This window comes from Larus michahellis, chromosome 2 (assembly GCF_964199755.1).
Source record: "Larus michahellis chromosome 2, bLarMic1.1, whole genome shotgun sequence".
Classification (NCBI taxonomy): Eukaryota; Metazoa; Chordata; class Aves; order Charadriiformes; family Laridae; genus Larus; species Larus michahellis.
The window spans coordinates 129,165,329-129,192,147 of NC_133897.1; the positions used below are offsets into that span (position 1 = coordinate 129,165,329).

General features: G+C 40.0%; 1 protein-coding gene across 1 annotated transcript in view; it reads left to right on the forward strand.

The window, feature by feature from the left end:
* Positions 1-2,759: 2,759 nt before the first annotated feature.
* The window catches only part of RAB2A (RAB2A, member RAS oncogene family), a 49,018-nt gene continuing 24,958 nt past the window's right edge, over positions 2,760-26,819 (forward strand). The window contains exons 1-4 of the mRNA XM_074577088.1: positions 2,760-2,946; positions 3,046-3,151; positions 13,072-13,143; positions 16,978-17,045. Coding sequence (XP_074433189.1) covers positions 3,106-3,151; positions 13,072-13,143; positions 16,978-17,045 — 186 coding nt within the window. The 5' untranslated portion in view covers positions 2,760-2,946; positions 3,046-3,105. The remainder of the gene's footprint in view (positions 2,947-3,045; positions 3,152-13,071; positions 13,144-16,977; positions 17,046-26,819) is intronic.

Here is a 26,819-nt window from a genome sequence, read left to right on the forward strand (position 1 = left end):
CGCTGGATGAGATCTCATTTTCTTACCGACCAGTTTCCTGCAGCTTTGTTTCCTGTGGTTGAGGTCACATGAACCCATACCAACAGGGTGAACGCCAGCTGAAGTTCCTACCTGTAGAGAGAGCGCTTAGAAAAACTTGTTTCAGTGTGAATTCTTGATTGGGTTTGACAGCTGACCCCAACTGCACCTTTTCCTTCAGCCAAGGTACTCTACTCCATCCAGATTATAGTTTTCATGATCATTATTAGGATTGGGAACAGAGTGGCGGACCGCTACACACATGGATACATGAAAGCAGAAGCCTAACTTTAATAGGAAAAAAGGCAAAAACTTGTTTTTCTGCAAAAACTCACTCTGGATAGCAATTGTTAATGAATGAAAAAATAACTTAAAAATTAATTAACAAAACTTCATTTCTTGTACATATAATAATGGGAAAGTAGCTTTCTTCTGTGTGGTAAGTAGGGTCCTCCAAAAGAAGCTGAAATTTTACCACTGTGTTTTTGTTTGCTTCGTGTCTCCTGGTGGCGACAAAGCATCTGTATTCCCAAGATAGCCAGTGCTTTAGATTTGCTCAAATACTGGCTGAGGAAGGCTGAGTTACACAATACGATTGGCTTAAAAAATAAAAAAGTTTCAATGAACAAAGTTCATCAGTTTGCAAAAAATAAGTGGTAGACAAGATGGATTTCTCAAGAATAAATAATGGTCAAAAGAACCCTATTTCCTCCTCTGACAAAGCTGCATGGTATGAAAGAAAAAAGTGGGTGTGACATGTCTTGACTACAGGAAGGCATTTGACACTCTTTGCATCACATTCTTAAAAACTAGAAAAATGCAAAAAAAAAAAATCAGCATGGCTGAAAAAGAGCATCATTTTAAAGAGTTTTTAAACTAGGAGAGAATTTTCACATGCTGCTTTCCAATGCTGTGTCCTGTCCAGGCAAGACCTATTTTCATGAACAACTTAGATAACAAAATGGCTGGGACAGAATGAAAAGAAAAAATCAAATACGTTTGACAAATGTTATTTGAGTGGCCCTGATCAAAGTTACTGAAATTTAGCAAAGGGAAAAACAGTGCTTAATAAGGAGATACCAGATGTATGGATACATTTAGGTAGTAACCGTCTAGAAGAGGGATCAAGGATGAAAAAGAAAATTCACATGCTGTTAGAAAAGAAAAAAAAAAAAAACAACAAAAAAAATCACAGAGGAGCAAGATCGGAGATACTCTTACAACTTTATTTTGAGGTGACAAGGCTGGTTATGGACGTGTGAGAACTGCTATTTTGGACTCCACATTTTACAAATAAGGTTGAGAAGCTGGGAGAAGTACAGAGGAGAGAAAAATGAGGAGACAAATGACTGACAAAAGAACAGGGAAAACATTATTTTTTCATGTGGAAAAGGTAGACATAATTTTATAATATATAAAGGAGCTCCTTTCCCTTAGTATCGATCATTTCTTTTGGCTGTCCACAAGGAAGAGGAAAATAAAAAAAGAAAAAAAGCTTATTTTTGGGTTACAAGGAAATCTTTCTGATAGAAAAGTCATGAACTATGGGAACAGAATTTGGTATACTGTACAATCAGCTTTATTGAAGGTTTTTATAAGTTAGATGCACACTTGTTAGAAGCAGTCTAAGTCGATGGTGTTCAAGTTGTTGACCTGACACACCACAAATAAAAAATCTTTATACATTTAAAAGCTACCAGACTGGTACAGCCGGAAAGGTAGACCTGTCAGTTCATCTGAAGAACATGCCAATGGCTCTTCAACATTCCCACCAATTCATAGACAACAAAGACCTGAGCTGAAGGGCACCCCAAAGCATCATCAGCCCTAGCACCTGACTGGAGAGTCCTACCACATTCCCATCTGACGTAATCTCGGTGTGGAACCGACCCGTGAGCCAAGCTACCTTTGACTGCCCCAGGGCCAAAGGTCTGGGTACAGGTGACACTTCGTGAATCAGCTTAGGCTAAGGAAGACCTTGAAGTTTCTTCCAACTCACCAGTCCCATGTGAAGCCTAAGTAGAAAGTCCTAAACAGCAGCCGTGAACTTAGGCTACCATCGGGGCTCATTGCTTCCAGTCTGATGAGGAAAGACAGAAACGGAAAGATAAAAAAACCTTTTCCAAGCCAGAAATCAAGCTTGAGAAGTGACGAAAATAAACGTGTACAGAATTGCTTGCATGTGTTTATGCTTAAAGGCTTCTCTAGCTCAGAACTGGCTTTGCACATCAAGCTTTTTTTCCTGAAAACTCTCAGCCAGAAGCACCATAAATTGCTCCGAACAGCCGCATCGGGTTTTCGCCGCATTCTTGTATTTCAGCCCCCCCTGACCCTGCTGCAGACCCGGCGCCCAGCAGCGCCGAACACAGGCGCGGCTCCCGCCGTACTCCTTTCCCCGGCCTTCCCCCTCCAAGGCAACTTTCTCTTCCCCCCACTCCCCCGCGGAGCCGCTCGGGGGTCACAGCGGGGGAGACGCCAGCGGGCCCGCCGCCACGACGAGGCCCCGGGACGGAGCACCCTGTCGCTTATCCCCCCCCACCAAGGCGAAGCGAAAACAGTGGCCTCAAGGCCCAGCACCCGCCAGAACAGCCGGTGGGGGTGTGTGTACACGTCAGCCCGAACAACCCCCTCAGCGAAGCCCCAGAGGCTCCCGGCCACCGCCTCCTCCCCTCAGCCCCCACGGGCGGGGCGGGGCGGGCGGTGGAGCCCCGCCCCCGCGGGCCAGCCGCTACCTCAGCACTTCCGGGTCGGGGGGAGGAGCGGAACGAGGAGGTGGGTGCGTGACGTTGCCGGAGGGTCCGGGGCCGCTCAGGCGCCTGTTATTGTTCTTCGCCGCCCGCTCTTCCCGCTGCCGCCGTCATCGTCTGCCCTTCCCGGGAGCCTCGGGAGGGGGGGCAGCAGCCACCGAGCCAGCCCGCCGGGGCGGAGGTAGGGAGGGAAGCGAGCGGAGCGGTGGCCGCGGAGGGGCCCGGCGGAGCCGTTAACCGCCGCCCGGTGCAGCCGTTAACCGTTTCCACCTCTCCGCAGCGCGAGCCCTGACAGCGGGGCGCCAGGAAGGAGCGAGCGAGAAGAGGGGAGCGGGCGGCCATGGCCTACGCGTATCTCTTCAAGTACATCATCATCGGGGACACAGGTAAGCGGCGGGGGCGGGGAGGCCTGGCCAGGCCGCCCCGGCGGCGGGCGGGCGGAGCGGAGACAGCAAGGGCCCGGCTGCCCGCTCCCATTTCCGCAGTGCTGGCGTCGTCGACGTGGTGGCTCTTGCGCGAAGAGGCGGCTCCCTCCCCCGCCTCCGCGCTGGGCCCCGCCCGAGGCCTCGGCCTGCCTCTCGCCGGCTCCGCGCCCGGCGGCCTTGGGCCCCGCACAGGCCTAGGAGCCCGACGGCCGCCGCCGGGCCTGGCCGACAGGCCGTGGGGCACGTCGGGCTGTGTCACGCCCCTGGCTGCGGCATTTGAGCCGGAGAGGTGGGGGAAGAAGGCGCTGTCACTGCAAAACTTGTACTTGGGTAGTGCCACTTATTTGCAGCCCCGCAGCAGCGAGACTTGGGAGGTGCCAAATGCCATCCCGTATTTTTATGGCGAGGCAAAGGCTGCTGCTGTGAGGTGCCTTCATCTCAGGCTCCAAGGATGCCCTTTCCAGCCCTGGCTTGAGGTGCTGTAGCAAACTGTTAAAGTGTTGAGGCATGCTGTCAAATGAAAATTAAAAGCCCTTCCTCTTTCCTTCTAGTTTACAGGGACTGTTCTATTTTTTTGACTACTGCTTTCCCAGATGCTTCAAGTTGCTTCTTGACACTTTTTAAAAACTTGCTCCATTCCGTTTGTCGTTGGCTGCTGTGTAACAATTAATAGTGCTTGCAAATGCCGCAGGTATAACCATAAGCTGATAGAAATTGCTATTTGAAGGCCCTTTGCCAATATATTCTATGTTTCCTCAGCATAGTGTGGATGACAGTAGCATACTTTCATCAAATTTTTGTCAGGACAAGGTAACTAATATAGCTAAGTATTGTGCATCTTTCTTGCCGTTTTCCTCATACCTGAATAAATGCCTTCTTTAATAAGTTTGATGACACAGCTGTCATTTTACATGCTTTTGTAGGGATGCCAGCATAATTGTACTTCATACCTATGAACAAAATTATCTGTTGCTTGAGTGTAATTATACACTATAGTTGCATTACATGTAAGGTTGTTAAGTACACTGGATGTAACTACTATGTGATTTTTTTTTAATCTTTTTTAAACCTATATTTAAACTCTAGAAGAATTTTTTTTAGGCTACTGCAATAGCAGCTGAAGTACAAATGAATCTTAAGAAATATATCACAGCTATAATGACCGTGTTGGAAGCATTAGGCTGTAGATGGTACGTGAAAATTTTGATTTTTCTTGAGTATTTAGATTAGTGACAGCTCGTTAAACCAGAGGACAGGAGATTACCTGATCGGATTCAGGGGAAGTAAGAAGAGGTTCCTCTGCCCAGGGTAGCGCAGAATTCAGAATGATAGTGCTTCAGAACAGGTGGCCAATTCTGGTGCATCTCTAAAAACCATAATCGTTAAAGTGGTAGAGATGACAGCAAATAATTGGTTTGGTACCTTGATCATATAGTGACTAAATTTTTACAATTTTACACAGTCCTTAGTGTTGTGGTCTGCAGTGCACTTCTGCATTTCAGTTGCTTGAAATGTGAAATACAGAATGGATGTGTGTGTCGCTTCTGAAGTTATTTCAGCTGCTTAAGAGCCAAACATGGGAAGGGTGAGATAAAGAAGGGAAACAGGAAAACAGCTCACAAGTGTGTTTTTTTTTTTTAATTCCTGTGGCTTTTATTCAGAGTTGCTACAGGAAGCTAATTAAAACACTGCAGCTATCATTCTTGAAGTGAATTAAATATGCCAATAGTGGTAAGTTGGCTTTGCTTTTATTTAGATCTCCTATGAGCCTTTTGAGTATTCTAATATAGCTAGTACTGAAGAGCCAATTTATGTTCCACACAGTTGTTTGTTGCCAAAATGGCTGTGATGGTTTAGGTGTTACTACTGTTCCTCAGACGAAGGCAGCTGAACTCACAGCTCTGCTGATGGAAATTAAGAGTGGATCGGGACTGTCTCGTTCGGTTCCAGCGGTGGAATGCCACAGCATTCCAACCAGTGAAGATATTCCAGTGGCCTGGCAGGCCATGTAATTTTCATAGCCATCAGGAAATTTATCTCTGGGACTTGATTTAGAGTCTTTGGAAATGGATCAGCTGCCTGGTGACTCAGCAATTAGTTGTAAACAAACTGTAGGAGAAAAGTAAGACAGCATCAGCTGAGGACAGATGTTAACATTTAGCTCCTCTTCCTTTTCAGCACTACAAAATGAAGTGGGTTATGCAAGCCATAAACAAACCAACGAAAAACCCCTGCAGTTATACAAGACACCTGCATGTGTCTTCTCTGAGTTGTGATTCCACATGCTTTCATCTACTTAAACACAGGAATTCAGTATGATCACAGTCTCTTAAAATGACAGCCACAGAAACTGACTGTGCAAGACTGCTTTTTGCTCAGCAGCTCTTGTCCCCTTGCATTGCTTGCTTCACTGGTCATTGATATTCAGTGACTTTTTCTTTTGCTGGTACTTCAGGCATGGTAGCTCTATGAATTTAGGATTGATTGTGTTCTGGTTGTTACGTTTTACTTATTTATTTTTAATTAATTAATTTTATTTAATTAAAAAAAAAGTTTTTTTCTATGTAGTTGGAACTGTTCTAAGACCTAGTTAGTTTTCTGTTGTGGGAGAGACCTGAAATGGCATGGCTGTCTTTCAGATACTAAAAAAACATTGTCATAAAACTGTGTGGTTTTTACATAGTATCAGTGGGACAGTAGCTGTGGAATTTCATGGAGTTGGTATCTTTAACAGAAACATACAAGTATTATAGAATAGACAGCTGTGAGAGTTAACCAGGAAAAATTTTTTGATCTGGATATTTCCAAAACACTGTAGGAGTTTGCACATGCGTTTTGAAGCATAAGTGGTGCATTCTGCTTAGGGTTCTGAGACCTTTGCTGTAGTGGTTGATAGTGTGTTTCATTTTGATTGCCGGTAGGAGTTGATGTGTTCATCCACTCTTCCCTACGCATCTGCTTTTGGCCACCAGTGGAGATGGACTTTGATCTGAGTGAGGGTGAACACTCTTAGCACACAAGTACTGCATGGTTTTTCAGTTTGTGACTGAAAGTTTGACGCTTTTTTTCTGAAAAGTTTTACTGTATGATGGTGAAATCCTTTCTCCTTAAATGTTTTTGTTACCAGCCATGTACCACATGGAAATAAACTGGGCATAATACATAGATTTCAGCGAAGACTACAGCTGGATTTTTTTTCCCCAGAATATTTAATATGCATTAAACAAGATTTTCTTGTATTAGAGTATATTTACTAGATTCCACCAGAGAATGCTACTTAACTTTAGTATATTTGAAATACCAGTTTTGCAATGGTCAGATTTCTTGCCACTAGTATAACTTGTCAGTTGTATCCCATCTAAATGTCTCTCTATGATCAGTGTTGCTGCATCTTCCATAAGCAGGTCTGTCTTCCGCTTTTCTTGAACGTGTTAGTTCAGCAACCCTCAGAGCTTCTTGCATAATGAACTTGTCTTTCAATTTCAGCTGATAGTTGCTGGGTTATAAACCAACGATATCTCAAAGTTATTCTTTTTAGGGGAAGATGGTGAGAGTAAGTGTAACTGCTTGGTGATCTAATTCTCCTTGCTCTCTAGAGTAAAGTGAGCTGTCTAGTCAACCATTTCACTTGTCTAGGAGATTCTCAAATGTTGAAATTAAGCGACTGAATTAGCTTTATTTTTCAGTCCTCCCTATGAAATGTTTCTAGTGTCAGTGCACTTTGTTCTGGAACAGCAGCTGTTCTTAGCTAGCAATGTGCAATGACCAGAGGCTCTTGCCCTCATTTTCTAAGAGTATGTAACAATACTTCTTAACTAAACAGGTTTTGATCCCACTAGAGCTGGTGTTAACGCGTCATGATAGTCTGAGAAGTTGTTCATACTGAAAATCAGAGTACTGATCTGTACTACTTGTATCTTGCTTTGAGCCCCTTTTGATGATGCTTTGATTCCTAAAAGAGCAGATATTAAGCGTTGTACATCTTAGCCTCTTAGAAGAAGGTAACTAGAAATAACAAACTGTAAGTAGATGCCCTTACAAATCGTTTCATGAGACAGTTACTATCCATTCTTGTACTAATTCTAACCTCTAATTAAAAAAACCCAACAACCCTACCCCCAAAAAAACCCTAACTCACCCCCTTCCCCCTCAATCTTGACTAAAACCATTTTATTATCAATGGCTGTCAGTTTTCTAAGTCTTTTGTGATCACCCAGGACATGGAGAGGTTTTCTACAGTCTCATGTAGTGTAATTTTGTTTGGAAATAACTTTTATTTACTTATTTTTAAAACCTGCAGAGTTAGTAATTGGGTAGTGCCATACTAAATGAAATGTGATGAAGCTGAACAGCTCCTTTCAGTTTGTAAGTCTGCACTAATTTTTATGTAGAAAGGAAAACTTATATCATAGAATTCAGATGTGCTGTTGTAAATAATTCGCAGCAATGTTTATTTATTTAATATTAAGCTGAATTACCTTTAAAGCAGTTAAAAAGCCATTTTTATTACATTATTTTTCCAAAACTTACATAGCCATCATGAAGGATTTTTGGAGGTTGTTTTTCTTCTCTGCTTGTCCGTGCTATAATTGGTATGTGAAGTCCATTTGCTCTGTAACTGGCAGTTTGGAATTTCGTAGTTTGTCCTTCCTATTAATTTAAATAAAATTTTCCCATTTAATGACAGAGTTATGACTATCATAACTGGCTGAAAAGAGGTTAAGAAAAATCTTTGCTTTAGATTAATGGCTTATTATGCTTAGGTCTGTGAAAGGGTAATATTGCACTCTGCTGAGTTGCATAAAGATGCTGTGGTTGGAAAGGAAGGACATTGGGAATGAGCTGTGGCCTGTGATAAGAAAAGGGCTTATGAAGCTGTGCAGACTACTAGAAAGAACTAGAAGTAGCCCATAAGTCTGGTTAGAGGTATGCATCTTGTGACATTTTTACTGTTTAATTATCTGTTTTAAATCTGAGTTGGTTTTAAAATATATGTTGTTTGAGACTTCTGTTGTTTGAGACCATCCTTAGCCTATTTAAAGATCTATTTTTGTTTTCTAAAGGGAGGTAAGAGAAGCAGAAGACTTACTTCAGGTCAGTTGATATTGGGGCTTCCAAGCGACATAGTTGATTACTTGTGACTGGAAGTCTTGGTCCCCTTACCTCGTGGTGACTTAGTCTATCATGAGGTGAATCAAGCTGCTAACACAATAGAAACATACCTATTTTGGGGGTTAACTTACTATTGGTGTCTGAATCAGCTGAGTTGGCCTGGGGAAGTGCTTACCAAGGTCTGGAGTACTTTCAAGTGAGGAAACTGGACCTAGGAGGATGGGTGAGAGCAAGATATCAAAGGGGGAGTAGGTTTTCATCTCTGTGGGTAGTGAGCCAATTGATCACCCTGTCTTGTGAAGCAACAAGAGGAAAAATACAGTTCTGTGAGATGACTGAATTAAGCCAGTGTTTATCTGCTGCCAAAATGGGTGGACCTGGTTACCACTCCTTTCAGCTATGAACCTCTGCTTCTTAGCTGTCAGAGTCAGCACTTGCCTGATCCTTCAGAGACCCAGTTCAACTCACAAAGATGATTTAAAAAACAAAACCAAACGAATAGCAAAAACGGTCAGAAAAGTATAAGAGCCATTTTGAGTAAGGAGGTGGAACTGTGTGGGAAGGAGTGAGTCTACCCATCAGAGGCAGCTAGCGGATTAACTAAAGATACTTGTCTTCAGGATTCAGTTTTGATACCCAGGTTGGAATGACTACTACTCCAGTTCTTTTCCTCTGTCACCTTTATTGGGCTACAGTGGTGGTTATGTGAACAAGGCAATTATTTAGTCCCCTCTCCCCCTTTTTTTTAGGCATTTTTACTTTTGAGCCAGATCAGCTTTCTAAGACACTCAAACATACATCATTGGAAGGGACAGGACTGCAGCAGTTAGTTACGTTGGTTTAAATTTTTGTGAATCCTTTTCTTCTGGCTGTAATCTGGCAGTAGAAGAGTTTCATCTAGTGGTAAGAAAAGCCTGTAAGTTTTCCTCATGTTGACAGTAGTCATCTCTGACTTTGCAGCTGACAACTGAACTTTCCTTGCTGTATTCACAGGGAGTCACAGGAGCTGGAAGGGGAGGAGGAAGCAAGTCAGCTTTCTTAGCAAAAGCTGTGTAAGTGGCTCAGCTGTATCATTACGTGTGCTGTGATTCCAGAGCTGCCTTTTTAATTGCTATGAGTGCAGCCTGCTACTGAAAAGAACAACCCTTCCCTTTGCTATATATTTTGTAGCTCTTATCTCCTGCACATAGTAGTGTTTTGGGTGACTGTAGTTTTATGCTGGATGCATTTCTTGGTTTAGCTCACTGCATAACCTCATGAGGGAGAAGGGGAGAGGTCAGCTTTACCACTTAGCTGTTCTGGCTTGCTGAGCACTGAAATGAACACTAGTGTTGATGGGGAAGGGAGGTGTTGAAGGGTGACTGGGCCAAACACTTTGCCTAGGGAAATTGACTGCAGAGCAGCACCCAGATAAAGAGGAAGCTATTAAGGGGGGCCAAGGAATTTGGAGAACCAGCTCAGGCTGATAGTTTGTAATTCAGAGCTGGAGGGTAAAACTGTTGTAGCACAAATTCCACTTCCCATCGCTATTTGAGTGTTAAGATGTGATGAAGGGATCCTAGAACAGGCACTTCCAGGGAAGCACATTGCTCCCCTCTGAGCACATAATCCATTGTTTTAATTTGTTCCTAAGCAAGAGCTTTTGTTTACTGTGTTTGTTGGTGAAGTGTATCCAAGCTCTGCTCATTTCTTGTTTTAAGATACTAAGATTTTTTGTTTATCTGAAGCTATATTAAAGTAATTGTGTCAGTAAAATGGAAAATTAGTTAATAAATAACTGAATCTGTCCCTTTTGTGTTCTACAATTGACTTTCATAAGACATGCTCAACTACTTTTCCCAGAGTGTCTGCCTCCTTTCAGGTATGAGACTTAACAGTGCTAAGTGAATAACTGGTAAAAAAACACTTTGCTTTTAGAGTTAACCAGCGTAGTTACTTTAAACCATTTGTATGCCGTGGAATGAGCTGCCGTGCAACTGTTAATTGATCTTTACAGCATCTATTTATGTCACAAGGCGGTAAACTGCATGGGAGTTCATATACAGCTCCTGTTCCTTTGTCTGTGATACCACAGTCTGCTCAGGCTCTGTAAGTGCATGGGCCACAAGGTAGTCTCATAAGAACTTTCCTATTACAAACTTACAATGTGTTAAAACTATAAAATTAAAACACAATATTACTATTGGATGTAGACAATAAAATATTTATAAGTACTATCTAAAATGGATTCTAACCTAGATTTAAGAGGCACTACAGCTTCATTTGCAAGTTTTTGAACCTCTTTTTCAGTCAACGACAGTACAGAACTTTTGGGACTTGCAAACGTTTTTTGCTGGAAGGTTCCAAAGTAGCAAAAATGGCATTAAACAGAAACTAGTTATTTGTTCTGTTTCTGTGCGTGAACCCATCAGTCTGCTCCTAAAAGGCCTGCTACATAGAAGTAATGAGAGGTGCAGTCATCTTGTGCCAGTTTGAGACAGTGCTTGCATCAGAGGGGTTGTGCTTGTCTGTCATCTTTGCTGTGCTGAAGCCAGTGTTCAGATGTTCTCCTGAAGCAACAAGCTGGTCACCAGCCTTACAAGAACAAAAATATCAGATTTCCACTTGAGAGGTGGTGCTGGGACACTTAATTGAGTGTCACTTTGTCGATTAGATTTTTGAAATATTTTTCTAATGTCTGTAAGACTTGTGCAGGAATATTGATTAGTTTTGAGGTTCTGTCTTATCCAATGATACTGAAATAACTTTGTGATGTTAATGTCAAAAGCTATTCTACATTCTATTTCTGGTTTTATTTATAGGTTGTTTTTTGTAAGTGAGATGGTGATTATGTTCTGTGGTGGGGTAGCTGGATTTCATTTGTGGTGTAAAAGTTATCTGTATATGCAAACAGTGTTCTGTGAGTAGAAGAACTATTACTATTTTAAGGTTCCTTAGGGATTTGTGTTCTCTGTCCCTACAGCTGCAGGGTTCTGCCTGCTTTTCTCACTTTTTCTTAGTTCCAGTGTTCTCCCTCATTCCTTATCCACTTATCTTATGTCCACTAATTCTGTTGAAGAAAATCTATACCTGCTTCCAAGCTGCTTGTGTTCTGACAGCTTGCTATGATAGGCCAGCAGATCTAAGAAAAGAGATCTGTTGAGGCTGATGCTGCAAACTTTGCCTTGGGCTGTAGTTCCATGCCGGTGTAAGCTGTTGATCTGCTGGGTGCTGCATTTCTCTTCCCTCATTTGAACTAACTCTCATGCTTGTCTGACCCTGCAGGAAGCCATTTCTGTTTGCTTTGTCACTCTTCTTGACAGGGTGTAGTGTGCTACAACTGAAATGGCTCAGATGAGTTCTCAAGCAATACGGAGAAAGGGGCAGGAACATGCTGTAGGGAAGAGAGTAGGGATAGCAGCATCAACAGCTGGTTTAGGCTGCTGGAATTGCTGCATCGCTTGGGATATTAATTTCAGAGTGTCATCAGCCTGTTGATAACATTCATTTTGTGACAAAATTAAATGCAAGTCTCCTGTTCCAGCTAGATGTGATAGAAACTGGCCACTTAACTTTTAAGACCAAAATTACAGGTGGGCAGTGATTATGACTGTATAGGCTTTGTTTCCTCATGAAACCGTACTAAAAGACTTTGAGAATGATCTTTCTACTCCTAAATTCAGCAATGTCACTATATGCAAACTTTGGGTATGCCTACCTTGTGTCTTGCAGTATGGTTCTTTTCTTTAGCCCTTTGCAGTCTTTTATTACCAGATATGTCACTCCTGATCAGCTGTTGCTGACCTCTAGTATGTGGCTAAAATAGCCTTATCTTACTGGGCAGATAAAGCAAAGTACAGCAGGATCTTGGATGCTATGGTATTGTATGTTATATGATATAGTTCAGAGTTTAAATTTATGTAAACCAAATGTATGATAGTCAAGTTTTAAGAGGCTGAAAATATGAAATTTGATTGAGCAGAAAGGGAAGAATGACAACTCCAAGTAAAAGAACAAGGAAAATTTAACTGTAAAATATATTACATTTACAAACCTAGGTAGTTTGAGTACTCTTATTGACTGCATTAACTTTTGCTTTTCTGTGCTTTCACAAACAGAAGAAATTGCCCTTTTGATGACCAGTGTCCATGTAATATAAAGTAGTTAACCCATTTGGGTCTGAAATCTGGGATATCTGAGGGGGACAATGCTTGTGCTGTCTGTCTGTAATGTGAACTCGGTTGTTGCCAGTTCTGCTTGGACTGTTGTTTGGCCTATTGGGAACCAGTGGGCAGTAACACATAGTGGTGGTAAGAGCCCCATGTGTACTGCTGTTACATCAGCTGATAAATTGGGAGATAGGTGGGAGTAAGGTGCTATTGAGGATCAAATTACCTTGGAAGAAAGCTGAAAGTACTGAAGGGGAAGCAGGCATAGAGTTGTGAGGAACAGCAAGACCTGTAGTTACTGTGGAGAGAGGATGTGAAAATGATACTTAGAAGGTCTGTTAGGAAACTTTTTTCCTCATTAATTTTAAAGGCAGAACTACTTTTCTGAAAGAATAATTAATTTTTGTTCAATTTTTGAAAATAACTGCTTTGACTTTAATGTTTCTGGAACTTGAAAAGCTGTTACGTTATGAAAAAGTTGCATACACTTCAAAGTAGGTGAAATCTAGTATCTCAAGTTCTAGTAATAAATTTTAAGCAATATATACCATTCACTTAAATTAATTTCTATTGGTTCTTAACAGATCTTTTTTAATTTGCTTAAAACTTTTTTTTTTATAGGTGTTGGGAAATCATGTTTATTGTTACAGTTTACAGACAAGCGGTTTCAACCAGTCCACGATCTCACTATTGGTAAGTCTCTTTTGTCCCCCACAATGCTAATGATTAAGCAGCTAGGGTACCTCAGCATGCATTTTTGAGTTTGTGCTGTGATAATGTAGGATTTGTGCTGTATTAAGGTAGCAATGAATCTTTAGCTGATGAATATTTCTCAGCTGATAAAGCCAAGTGGATGCCATTTTTCTTATTGTAAGGTATAATCTGAAATGGTTAAAAAAATTCATAATGGTAGTATCCCAACTGTCTCTTCAGAAAAGCTAAAAACTGGGCATGGAAGCAGAATTGGCCAAGCTTGAAATACATTGATGGTGATGCAAATGGCAGTTTTTTCACTAGGGAGCAGAATATTAGCCTAGCTACGGAATCTTGAAGACAAGTTACAGATAAACTAAAGCAAAGCTAATCTTGAAGATGAATAAATAAATTTACTATTTGGGAAGACTGACTTCTGGATAGAGAGGGATTAAAGTGTGAAGGTATTCACTATTTGGAAGGGACAAGGGCTTTTTTTCCTGACCTCTCAATTGGAGGTGGACAGCTTGTGTTAGGTATGATTTGATATTGATACTAGGGAAAGGAATACACATTGACAGAACACATTGCCTCTGATCTAAGTGCAGCAAATGATGCAAACTCTTCTTTATCTCTCCACACAAAATATTGAGGAATAGTGTGGGAATAAATTCTTCTATTGGCAAGCTCGGTCTTCAGATCAGTTTCAGTGTTGACCATAACAGGTGCTAGCCTCTGGTAAGGTTGCAGAACCTTTGAACTTCTTGATGTTTTTTCAGGGAACCTGTATGAGCCAATACAAAATGTATTCCTACCTTCCTGTGCCTGGGAATAGGTAGGCTTCCTTTGTGTTTGGGAGTACTGAAATAGATGCTTGAAATATAAACAAATATTCTTTGTGTAACAGAATGTATCAGGTGGTTTGGTTATGGTTTCCCTTTCTTAACAGTCCTCCCACACCTTCTGTGTGGCTGTCTAATATAATTCAAATGCTTAGGCTAACATCAGTTTTCAAGTATTTCTGAGGTCTTGGCAGCAGATAGGCTGGCTGAATAAAGAGCCTGTGTTCTGTAGGAAGGCATGAGTTATTGTCGTCTTTTCTTCTTCAGGCCTGCAAAATATACGATGCCTTATATATATATCTATATATATATATCACGCCTTTGGCAGCCCTGTCATATCGGCAAACTGATAGGCTGTGGGAAACAACTTCACCTCATCAGGGTGTTTGTAGCGCCAGTTTTTTGCCTGGCGTATAGCTAGCTGAAATCTGGGAGCAAAAACAAGCTAGTAGGATGAGAAGGTGAACCTACATAGCAACATAATGAGGGACGTAGGAATGGAGCATGCGAAGCTGCTTGGAAAGGGGAAGGAGGGGCATAGGCTGGAAGCAGCTTCGTTTCACTCAACTGATAGGGCTTGTTTGTGTGTTTTGGCCGGGAGAGTGCTTCTTCCAAGCACGCAAACAGATTTAGAAGACACAGATAAATGAAGAACATGGGTTCAAAGTCACAGGAATGCCCATGCAGGGCAAGATGGGATGGGTTGATGTTATCTAATGCACCTCCAACTGATTATGTTAACTGCTGAGATAGCCTAGCTTTTTTCAATATAATACAATGATTTTAGCCTATGGGAGTGCAGATTCTATTCCTGGTGTGAGCAGCTCGGGGGAAGAGAAGGGAAACTGAAATTGGACGTAGTGGAAAAAAGACATTTTGTCTAGAGTTGTGCAAAATTCAGCCCCAAATTTTAGTGTAGCTAGTCTAAAATGTTATCTCTAAGATTTAAGAAATTCATGGAGAAACTTTACCTCTAATGAAAACTAGACAGGGGGAGAAGAAAGAATACATAGAAGCGGGTATTTTTCTGTCTTTGAGCTACATTCAGAACTGCGCATAACTGTACTAGCGTACTCTAGAAGAACTTACCATGTAACAACTACCTCTGGTTATTTTTCATTTGGGAATTGAAGCATCTGTTGTTAAATGAAGGAGGGAGGAAGAAGCTGCATTATGCAGCTGGGGCCGGGCGGGGGGAGGCGGGGGAACAAAAAAAAAAACCCAACCCCCCAAAACAACCCAAACATGCATACAAAAACCCAACTGGAAAAAAGCCCACAACATTTAGCACTGGAACAGGCTGCCCAGCACTGGAACAGGCTGCCCAGGGAGGTTGTGGAGTCCCCTTCTCTGGAGATTTTCAAGACCCGCCTGGATGCAGCCCTGAGGGATGTGCTTTAGGCAGTCCTGCTCTAGCAGGGGAGTTGGACTAGATGATCTCTAGAGGTCCCTTCCAACTCTGAAGATTCCGTGATTCCATGATCTGTGATTTGTAGGTAGATATGGGTAACAAAAAAACACTGTAGACATTGTTTGATTTGCCCATTGCCCTTAGGACATGTACTTACTGTAAACTTGAACAGCTCCTATCCCTTCTTTGAGAACAAACTTCCTGTGAAACTCTGTGTTGTTTGAAATTCAAAATTTTCTCTCAGCAGATATTTTGATGGAACAGGATAAATATCCTTTAAATTTTTCTATGGGGTTGCGTGTAGAAACTAACCATTCAGGACTATTGCTGGATTTAAATCAGCAGCTCTATATCTGCATTTTGAGATCAAGTAATACCTGCAGTGTTGACACTTGTAGTAGTCCAAGGACCTTCTCCTGGCTTTGCAATCAGCTTCAGAGAGAGAATTGGCATTCACCTGCTTCTGCCTTTCTGTCCTTCCCCCTTCATTCTTCCAACTTGTTTGCATACAGTTACTGCAGGTTTTTTGGATGCTAAAGAGAGCACAGTGTTCTCTGGCCCAAGGCTTTTATTTGGCTGCGATGTCGAGGGGCGTGTGTGTGTGGGGTGGTGGTTCTGCCCTGCCCCCACCCCAAAAGTCATCCTGCAGAAAGCAATGCCACCTCCCCCCCCCGCCCAATATTCTAAACAAGCTTTTGAAGAAACATTTGGAATACTTCAAATCAGGGCTGCTTCAGTCCAAATGTAGACAGTGACCAATTTTAAACAAAACTTAAGCTACCAGATCTTTATTTTTACTGAAGTAATGGATATATGAAGCATAAGTTAATAGAAACTTGATAGCCTTTAAATATGTTTACTATCTCTAGGCATTTGTCGGGTTTTTAACTACTGTAGTAATAGCCTCAATCTATGCTTAATTTACGGTTAACGATCTTAAAATTGCTTTAAAAAATGGTACAAAAAGCTGAATTTTTCTATTGAAGAAATTCCTTTTATTTATTTGAAACAATTTTTTTTCTCAGTTATTAAATTTGATCTTATATAGCTAGAATTCTGGGAGCACTTTTTTCATAAAGCAGATGATTTTTAATTAATAGAGTAATAAAATTGATTGTGTTGAAGGTGACGTTTATATGCTTACTTAATAGAATATTTTACTGATAAAGAATAGTAGGTTTAGTTTCTTCTAAACTGGTTTCAGCAATCTATCATTGCTGGAGTGTTACAATAACTGTGACTCTTCAATTTCCTGTTTGCCTTCAAATGGACATGTTTTTCTTCCTCTGATCTAGAGTTACTAAATCGTTTGGAAAACTTTGTAGGAAATAAGTCCTTGACGCTTGCTTTTTAATTAATGTGTATCTAAACCGCTTGGAAAGTAACAGCTTGCTTCCTTCTGGAAAACTTTCCAGCTCTTTCAAGCAGCTGGAAAATTAACTAAAAACAGACTGTGAAACAGATTCTTTCCTGCAAATACAATGTTGAGTTAACTTAAACTTACGTTCTTGCTTTCATAGTACTTGACATTCTTCTTTCTGATATATGCTAATAATGTAATCTTTTGTAAAATCTATCCAGGTGTAGAATTTGGGGCTCGAATGATAACTATTGATGGAAAACAGATAAAGCTTCAGATATGGGATACGGTAAGTAATAAATCATAGAAATTATTTAAACATATGGTTCCACTAGCTTTCCTTTTGTTTTGGTTAAGCTCTCTATCATCAGCACCCATGTGAGACTATGTACATTCTCTCGCAGCTTTGGTTTTCTATGAAGGTCAAAAACTTCCTAAAATTTCCTTTTTTGGTGTGATGTATTCTTAAAACAGTGCAAACTTCTGTTGTTTGCACTGTAACTTTACTTCCTCAGTAAAACTTCGACAGATTTGTAAGACTGGAATTTATGCTGCCTAACTTTTTTGTGAAAGTTAGGCATATATTATTAAGAATTCTATATTATTATATTATTATTTAATATTTTATATATATTATTAAGAAGTTCTTATATATATTATTAAGAACTTCTATTTCTCTAAATAGTCTTTCTCTGTGCATTCGTACAAGGTCTGGTTAATATAACATCCTGTGAGGAAATTGTGATGTGTCTGCTAGCTTTAATCAAGCATTCTCTAGAGGAAATGTTTGCATTTCCACTGTAGAAGAAAAGATATGGCTCACTGTTTTCATGAAGAAGACTTAAAAACTCAAGTTCGCCATAATCATGAAGATAGTAAATACTTCAGGCAGTCAAGAAGTGTCTAGTAAAAGCTTAAGTTTGAAAAAGCCTACTAAAAAGCGGACTTTGACTTTTGAGGGGGCTCAGGTTAAGAACATACGTTAGCAAAGTCAGCTGTTTTCTTCTTGTCAGTCACTTTACCATAGAGCAGTCAGCCCCAATGCCTATGCTTGTTATGATGCAGTGGCTTTAAGATGCTTATACTGATAGCTATGTCTTTCGAATGTACTTGGCTGTTTCCTAAGGCAGGGTTATCTGTTTCCTTCTCCAAAAGCATTTTAGGATACCTCTAGAAACTTATGGATACGTGAGCCATAGCCTCATGTATGTGCTCTTTTTGGTATAGCAAATCAATGAAGGGAGATACATTCATATATGCATGCCTACATATGTGCATGTGTACATAAAAATGTAAACAAATGCAATATTGCAGGTATAATATTTCAGTTATAACTGTGGATTGCTAACTACCAAAGCGGCTGATCACTTTTAAGTTCAATAGACAAGCAAATCTCTGCATAAACAGTAGCTTCAGAAGCAAACTTTTAGTATGTAGTGTGACTGTGTGAGAACATATCTACATTGGTCCTTGTTTCCTAAAATTGTGACAGATTCTCTGTAGACAAAATTACTAATTTTGCTACCAATACAGCCACTGTCTTTCATTGGCTTTCAAACTGATTTTGTTAATGTGCTATTATGTGCTCCTTATATCCAACAGACTTCAACTATTTTTGAGTAGGCTGTGTTTTTTTTCGGTGCCTCTAACTTAGTGACTCTTCACAGTCTTACTTCTTGAATGCATCCGAACATGTCTGATAGCCAAAATTTCAATGGAATTGATTTTGATTATAACTTACAAACTCTTTTTGAGCAGGGATTTAATCTGGCTAGCTTCTCAAGTATATCGTACATAAATTCAAAATACTCATTGAAAGCTTTCATACACTGAGTAGGTTGTACACTTGTGTTATAGTTAATAATTTATAAGTTGTAAGTAATGAGCGACTTAGTGTATTGGCCGTAGTTTAAATTTTAACTGTGTATGATCTGATTTTTAAAACACAGGATATTTCTATTCTAATCCAATCTTGGCTTGTAAGCACATCTAAATTCCAGTCTCTTAGTTCTGATCTTGGGTGCAAAGGTGTTGAAGGAACAGGAAAATAAGAAATATAATGAGGTAATTCTCAAGAGGTGTTTTACTTATGAATGTTAAGGTACACAAAGGTGTCCAGAATGGCCAAGGTTACCATGTCTGTATTGTGTATCTATGTTAAGCATTTCCTGAGTTTCTTTTTCTGTTAGCAAAAACTGCTAGCTCTTATTGGTGCTATCTCAGCATTTATTAAGCTGTAACAATTTCTGTTTGATAAGAGATAGTTCGTTTTACACCTATGGCTAAGGAAACACATGAAGTATATGTTTTCACTTGGTGCTTACTGAGTCACAGCACCAGCACTTCTCTGATTTAGCATTAGCCTTACATACCTGCTTTTAATCTATCACTGAACAGGAAGCATCTTGAGTAAAGACACAAGAAGTGCAGAACTGGATAAAATTTGCGTTGACTGGTTAATAATGAATAACGACAAACTTTCTTAAGAGAATCAAACACTTTAATTCAGATTTTTCTGGCCAGATATTTCTATGCAATGGTGCTCAGTATGTGTAGTCTTCAGCAAATCGCTGCAGCTCCAAGGAAAGGTGTATCTTAATAATGGGGCTATATGGAACCTGCAGCATACCTCACTGCAGGGTTATGTTGTAACTTACAGGGGCAGCTGAAGCTAACACTGTTGCATGTCTATGAGATCCATTTGTGTGCTCTTCTGGTATCATAATTCAGGAATATTTGACTTTTCGTTAGCATCTTAGTTTGGATCAGGAGTGTGTTAAAGAAGTTAGCTCTGCTTACTGTAGTCTGTTTTTCATGTGGGGGGATGCAAATGGAATTCCTTTCGTGTGAGGCCGAACTGGAATGACCATTAGAAATTGTAGTCCTGTGAGCTGGTAGTCTAGTAAAATAAGTCTAATGTAACAAAAAAAAAAACCAACCAAACAAAAAAAACCACCAAACCAAAACACCACATGCACACACAGCCCAAAGAAAACCCAACTTCAACAACCACCATGCCCCAAAACAACACCAGAAACCCTGAACTCCATGTTCCATGAAAGATATTCAGTGTGGCCCTTGCATACTTAGTGATAGGTTCTTGCAATCTCAACTCTACTGCTGATCGTATGTCTACACCAGCGAATAGTGTGTCCTGTTGTTGTCTCCCAGCTGCAGGGTGCTCCTGGTCTCCCTACTGCTAGGCTCTGCAACCTTGCTGCTATGTGTGCTGTGGCACCCCCAGGTTTTTAGGTCTGCGAGTCCTTGGATTTCACTTTTCCTTTCTGATACCTTTAGGTCAGTCAGGGGGAGTGCAGATATTGGACCAAATTGTTCATTTGTCTTGTCTCTCTGGAGTATCTAGATTATTTCCTTTCCTGTGTCTTTAGTCTTAGTAAAGGCTTTCAATAGTTGGATAAACTTAGAAATATTTTTGTCAGAACTGGTTAGTTGGTTATTGCCTACAATGAGAAGTTAAGCTATTCCTTTGTGGAAGTGTGGTATTTTAGCTGGTTAGTGTCAGTTGCAAAAATAACTTTTAAGGAACTAAAGTGGTCTACAAAAGCTGGTAAGGATCAAAATGACCGTTCTGGGAGGTTCAGAGCTTTGTGAGTTTAAACAAGCTGTGTAGATGAGGTTGTTTGTCTTGTGGGAGTGTAACACTGAGAAATATTAAAATTGTTTTTCCTCAGAAAAACCTCATTGTTGTAGAGAGATGCTGGGCTCGTTACCAGGCTGAGTCAGTAGCCTTCATTTTGTTGTTGAGGGGGATGTTCTGTATTGTATTGACTGTTACTAACAAGTCATTGTTGATGAGCAAAAATAAGCAGTAGTTGAAAGAGGGAATTCAAGTTTTCTCAGATGCTTGCAGGGAGAGAGATCAGTGATGATACTAACTAATACTACTTATGTTCTCTAAATTAAATTGATATGGATGAGAATTTTTCCTGCGCATTTAAATACAATATTTTTTAATTTCTACTTAATTTCATGGAAATCTGTGATAAATGTTTTATTCATTATTATGTTTCTATAACACCTTAGTCTTGCTTAGACTAAGACTAGTCTTGCTCAGACTAAGACTAAATATCTGAAATAATCTTTTCTTTTTCATAAGATAATTTCAAGTAACTTCTTGGTTTCCATACAAGTGAGCTTTCTAATTAAATTGACACGGCTTTCTAGTTGTTGAGAGCTTGTACAAAAAAAAGTGTTTGTGCAAGATGGAAGGCATAGTTGGTGCAGGCATGTCTCTTTTTTCCTTAAAACCACAGTGTGACTTGTTTGTCCGCTTTCAGTTATTCAGAATATACTAATCCTTGGAAATTCAGTTATTTTTCATGTATTTGCAAATGATTTGGGTCTAGTAGAACCAAATAAAGTTCTGTTAGTTCATTAAACGAATGTTCATTTCATCTTAGTGATATTGACAGTTGCTAGGATGTAGTGCTCACCCCCAAGAGTTTCTTTACTATTGGTCTACTTCATGATATTTTCTCCTTGCTTTGGCAGTCAGAGCATAGTTTTATGTTCATGGGCAGTTGGTGAATTCTTCTACTGTATTTTTACTAATTTGACTCTTTAACCCTTGTACCTGCAAGAGTGTGGCTACATCTTATAGCTCAAGTTATGATGACTCAGTGCTCATGGTCCTCTGTTTTCCTGCTGTGAAGTAACAAGAACTTGCAGAGGATCTGTTTTGGTTCCTGAAACTAGTTTGATCATCAGTTCACAGACTGTGTTTGCTGCTATGTGGGAGCACTAACTTATTTCTGGATTCATGGATCGGGGCAGGAATTTGTCCATTTAATAGTTATTCCTTTTGCAGTTTACATAATAGGACCATCATCTGAACTTCAGTGCCAGTATCTAAGTTATTGTTCACATCCATGGTGGCACTTTAGGAAGCTAAGTTCGCTTGATACACCTTCTAGCTTAGTGCCATGTGCTTAAATGTATTTGGTTATTGAAGTACTTTATTATTGGTATTTTATTTTCTGACCGGTTATAGATTTCTTGTCAGTTAATCTGTGGCTTTCTACAATAATAGAGTGAGCTCTTGCTTAGGTGGCTGGCTTTAGGTGGAAGGAGGGCAAATCACTTCTTTTTGTCCATAGTGGAACTCCTATTTTTAGCGAGGGTGGCTACTTAAAACCTGAAGTTGTCAAATATATTTAGAACCTGAAATAAATCATAAGGGTGCTTCTAATAATGGAGTACTAAAGCTTTCTGTTTCTGTGAGGTGTTGGGAATTGCTTTGGATGTCTAAATGGCATGCATTCATCACCAACATCAGAAGAAAAGGCATATATAGAAATGATCTGTATTTAGACATGTACAGTTTCACCCTTAGGGATCTTTAATCCTCTTGAAATTTCAGTTCTTATTAGGATGCTGACAGGGTTATTCTGAAGCAACAAGTAACTTGGCTGAATCTTCCACATCAATTCTGATGCTTTCTTAAATTTTTACGGATTCCTCTTCATAAGTGTCTTTAGTTCTGTTCCTGTTCAGGAATGTCTTTCCTGGAAAGCAGCAGGGTGTTTTTCTATTTTTCTATTACTTTTGTGCCTATTTTTTGTACTACATACTAGTAAATCACCTTAAAATTCCTCCTCTTGAGTAGAGGCATGATTGCAAGAAAGATTAAGGCATTTGTATAAACAAGATGCCATGTGACTAAAAGGGTGTTAATTTATTTATAACTTTCAAAACTATATTCAAAGGTATGTGTTGCTCCTCTCTTTCGGGAACATTTTGTTCCAGGGCTCAACTTTGTGGAGTAGTTCCCAGCTGGCAGTTGTCACAGGTAGTGTGACACTTATGTGAGTTGGTTGTTTCTTAGATGTCTTTTTAGTTTTCTATAAAGCTTATGAAAGTGTGAACAAGTTTACGTAAGTAATAATTCCTGATGTGAATGAGGTCATTGGGTTTGAACATACCACACATGCATGCCCCTTTTAAAAGTGAAGTAGTCTAGAGCTACTAGCAGTGGTACATTGTAGTTTCATATTTTTCATGTAGATGTATACTATAAAGTTTCCTCCTAGTTTAAAAACTATCGGTCAGCTTGAATGTTGAAGGCCTGCTGGAATGTACTCAGATAACTCTGTCCTTGAAGAAACTTTCTAAATTCTTTAGCATTAAGAACAGAGAATTCAGTAAAATTAATGGACTGTTTTCTAGGGAGATGTGCTGTTGCGGATCCTATTTCATTATCTACTTTCTTGTACAACATCGTAGCTCTTCTTTTTATATTTATTTTCCTTCGTTTGTAGTTTCAAAAACATGCAGTTAAGGAACTTGCAAGGAACCCTTTTTGATAACAAAGACTTTCCTGCACACTTTGCAACTGACACCTATGTGACTACACCACACACTTGGAAATGACACTGAGGTTTCCTGTAGGAATAGTAACACTTGGAATCTTTTCTCAGATGTGCCACAGATATGTGTCAATGATAACACAGTTATATAGCTTAAATGTTCCTGAAAACTTTAGTGCAGGCCTTAAATCTCTGATTATTTAGTGACCTAGTTATCTAAATGATTGATAATGCTTAATATTCTGCTTACATCATTATTTTGAAATTGTGTTTTGGTCTCTATACTGAGGTATATTTAGAGAAGGACATGGGATATATGTCCATGCAGTTCTACGGTTCAAGCAGGGATGAAGATTTTTGTACTGTTTTGAAGACTTGTAACTCCTAGAACTATGATTAAGTCTGTCATATCAGAAAGATTGTTTTTGTTAAACAATATGATACGAATTGTAAAAGCTTACAGTCCAGAAAACAGTCAAATAGGATGTTACTTAGCACTTAAAACATCACTTGTTTGTCAGAGGCCCACATTTTTTCATGATTAGTGGACTACTCACGTCAGAGCTAGCACCTTTTCCTCTGAAGAGAGAGGATGCATGTTCAGGCCTGTTCAGTAAGTGTTTATTCGCTCCTGGAGACAGCCTTGTCTGAGCCAGAGTTTCTACATGTGAAATAGCTGTCACAGTCTGTCTGTTACCAAAAGATCTTTCATCTTCCCACTTCCATTGCAGTGTAACTCAAAGTGGGTATAACCAGGGGTTGCCTCAGAGCAAAGGCTTGTGGTATCTGTACTAGATGTAATATGGCCTTGGGAAATACTCTGATTAACATTCATTTGGTGGGTACTGCCACTACTGTTCCCATGCCCCTCTCTCCCCACATGGAGCACCGTCACAGGTTGCCCCAAGAGGTTGTGGGGTCTGCATCCTTGGAGATCTTCTAAAGCCATCTGGACATGGCTTGGGCAACCTGCTCTAAAGGTGGCCCTGCTTGAGCCAGGGGGCTGGAACAGGTGATTTCCAGAGGTCCTTTCCCACCTCAATCATTCTGTGATTCTATGAAAAAAGCTTTATAACATGGCAGGGGGGTGTGGGGAGGAGGGGGAGGAAATGCTGGCTTTTGGGAGAACATAAAAGGGATGGTAAGAACAATATTAATTCCACTTAAGAGAAAGGGCTTTTGTCTGGTATCAAAGCTGGTTTTAATTTATACTGAGCTTCCATATTGCTACTTCTGTCTGTTACTCCTTGCAGCAAGTAGCTAAACTTGTGTGAGTCCTATGTTGCAAGACTGATAAAATACAATTACAACACACTTGTATTTTTAAAAAAAAAAAAGTCAGTTTTGACTAATAGCCTACACTTTTTTTGGTTTTGTCTTCTTTGGAGTAGCTTGTCCCCCTTGACGAAAACAAACAAAAAAAAGAGCAAATTGTCAGATGAAAAATGCTTAAACTAACAATGATACTAAAAAAAAGGTGTGGAGTATATTCTACATGCCTAACCCTGATATATTGACCTTCTAGATCTGTCATTCAGAATGACACTATTAAAATAAACAGTAAATCATATATTTAAAAGTTGTTTCTTATTATTTTATATATGATATGAAAATATATAAACATAAATATCATGGAGTTTCTTTACAGAAAATCGACTTTCTTCTGTTTAGAGTGAAAGGGAATTCAGTTTGTGTTGTCTGTAAGCACAAATTCATTATTGCTACATGGAAGACTATCTTCTTTGGTGATGAAGAGGTAATATTTTCCACCTTTTTTCCCCAGTCTTCAGGAAGCAATGATATTTAAATTTCATCATGAGCAAGGGAGAAAATTTAAAATGTTAACAGTATTTTCAGGATTTAGATACCGAATTTTTGTAAAAAAGCAATTATTGTAAGAACTCACAGTTCTTATGTTTTTGTAAGATCTGATAGGACCTCTGACAGTCTTAGTTGACCGTGATTAGTTTACTCAGGTAGACGAACAATTTGTGTCAGGGTGGAATTTATGAAGGTGAACAGGCAATCTTAATGTGGTAGGCTAAGTCTACCTCGTATGATTTTGGCAATACATGGAATACCCTGGTAATAATAACTTGTCTGTTGTCTAGTTAGGAAAATATTTTATGCATCTACTGTGCACTTGAGCTAGTCACCACACCAAGAAAAAGTTGTAGGCTTTAGCGTAGCTTCTGGGTAGGGAACAAAGTATCGCACTAAAAACTTGGTTTCAGTATTCCTTGGTGCATTCTAACAGATTGTCTGTATTCTATTACCTTAGTTTACTTAAAGATGCACTTGGACTCTTGGCCAAGCGCATATGCTAGTGTATGCAGTATATTGTCTGTCTCTTGTAGCTTTTTCCACTAGAATGGCTAAGACAAAGTGTTGTTTTTTTTTAAACTGAAGTAACTTGAGTAACCTGTCACAAGTGGGGTCCCCTAGGGATTGATACTGGCCCCAACACTGTTTACTATCTTCATAAGTGAATGGGATCAAGTGTACCCTGGTGAAGTTTGGTGACACCAAACCGAGTAGAGAAGTGGACACTTCGGAAGGGAGAGACACCCTGCAGGAAGACCTAGATAGGCTGGAAGAGTGGGCTAACAAGGACAAGTGTAAGGTCTTGCACCTGGGAAAATATAATTCAGGAGTGCAGCAGAGGCTGGGGTCTGCCTGGCTGGGGAGCAGCTCTGTGGAAAGGGACCTGGGGGTCCTGGTGGACAGCAAGCTCAATATGAGTGAACAGTGAGCTGCTGCAGCAATGAAAGCCAACAGGATGCTGGGTTGCATCAACAAGGGCATCACCAGCAGCAATGAAGAAGTCACTGACCACTCTACTCAGCACTTGTCAGGCCACACCTGGAATACTGTGTTCAGTTTTGGTCCCCGCTATACAAAAAAGATGTGGACAGGCTGAAAGAAGGTCCAGAGAAAGGCCACCAAGATGATGATAGGACTGGGGAGCCTGCCATTTGAGGAAAGGATGAGAGACCTGGGTTTGTCCAGCCTTGAGAAAAGAAGGCTTAGGGGAGACCTTATCACAGTGTTCCAGTATTTAAAGGGTGGCTACAAAGAAGACAGAGACTCCCTGTTTACAAGGAGTCACATGGGAAAAACAAGGGGTAATGGGTACAAGTTACTCCAGGGGAGATTCTGACTGGATGTAAGAGGACAGTTTTTCACAATGAGAACAATTAGCTGTGGGAATAATCTCCCCAGGGAAGTGATGGATTCCCTATCATTGGACACTCTTAAGATTCAGCTGGACAAGGTTTTGGGCCATCTTGTCTAGACTGTGCTTTTGCCAGGAAAGGTTGGACCAGGTGATCCTTGAGGTCCCTTTCAACCTGGTATTCTATGATTATTCTGGAAGATAAGTATGCTTTCTGAAGACTGAACACGTTGAAACTTGCACCACTGTTCTTGTTCAGTGACAGAATCTAGATCAAGTTCTCCTTGAATTCAAGAAGACCTTATATTAAGAAAAGTACAGTAACTGTGAGAAGAGAAAGTTCTCTGTACACTAATTTTGTAGGTAGAGATGAAGGATAGCTTTTATTTGAAAAAATAATGCTTTTCATGGGTTAAATCAAGGTCATTTCCTATAGTTCTGCAGATAACTATCTTGCTGCATATGGGTGTCTTTCAGCATTAATATTAGTATTTCTTAATTGTGTTCTGTGTTACCTTTGAATTATGCTAAAGCTTCTGTTATTACTAAATATTAGAAGTAA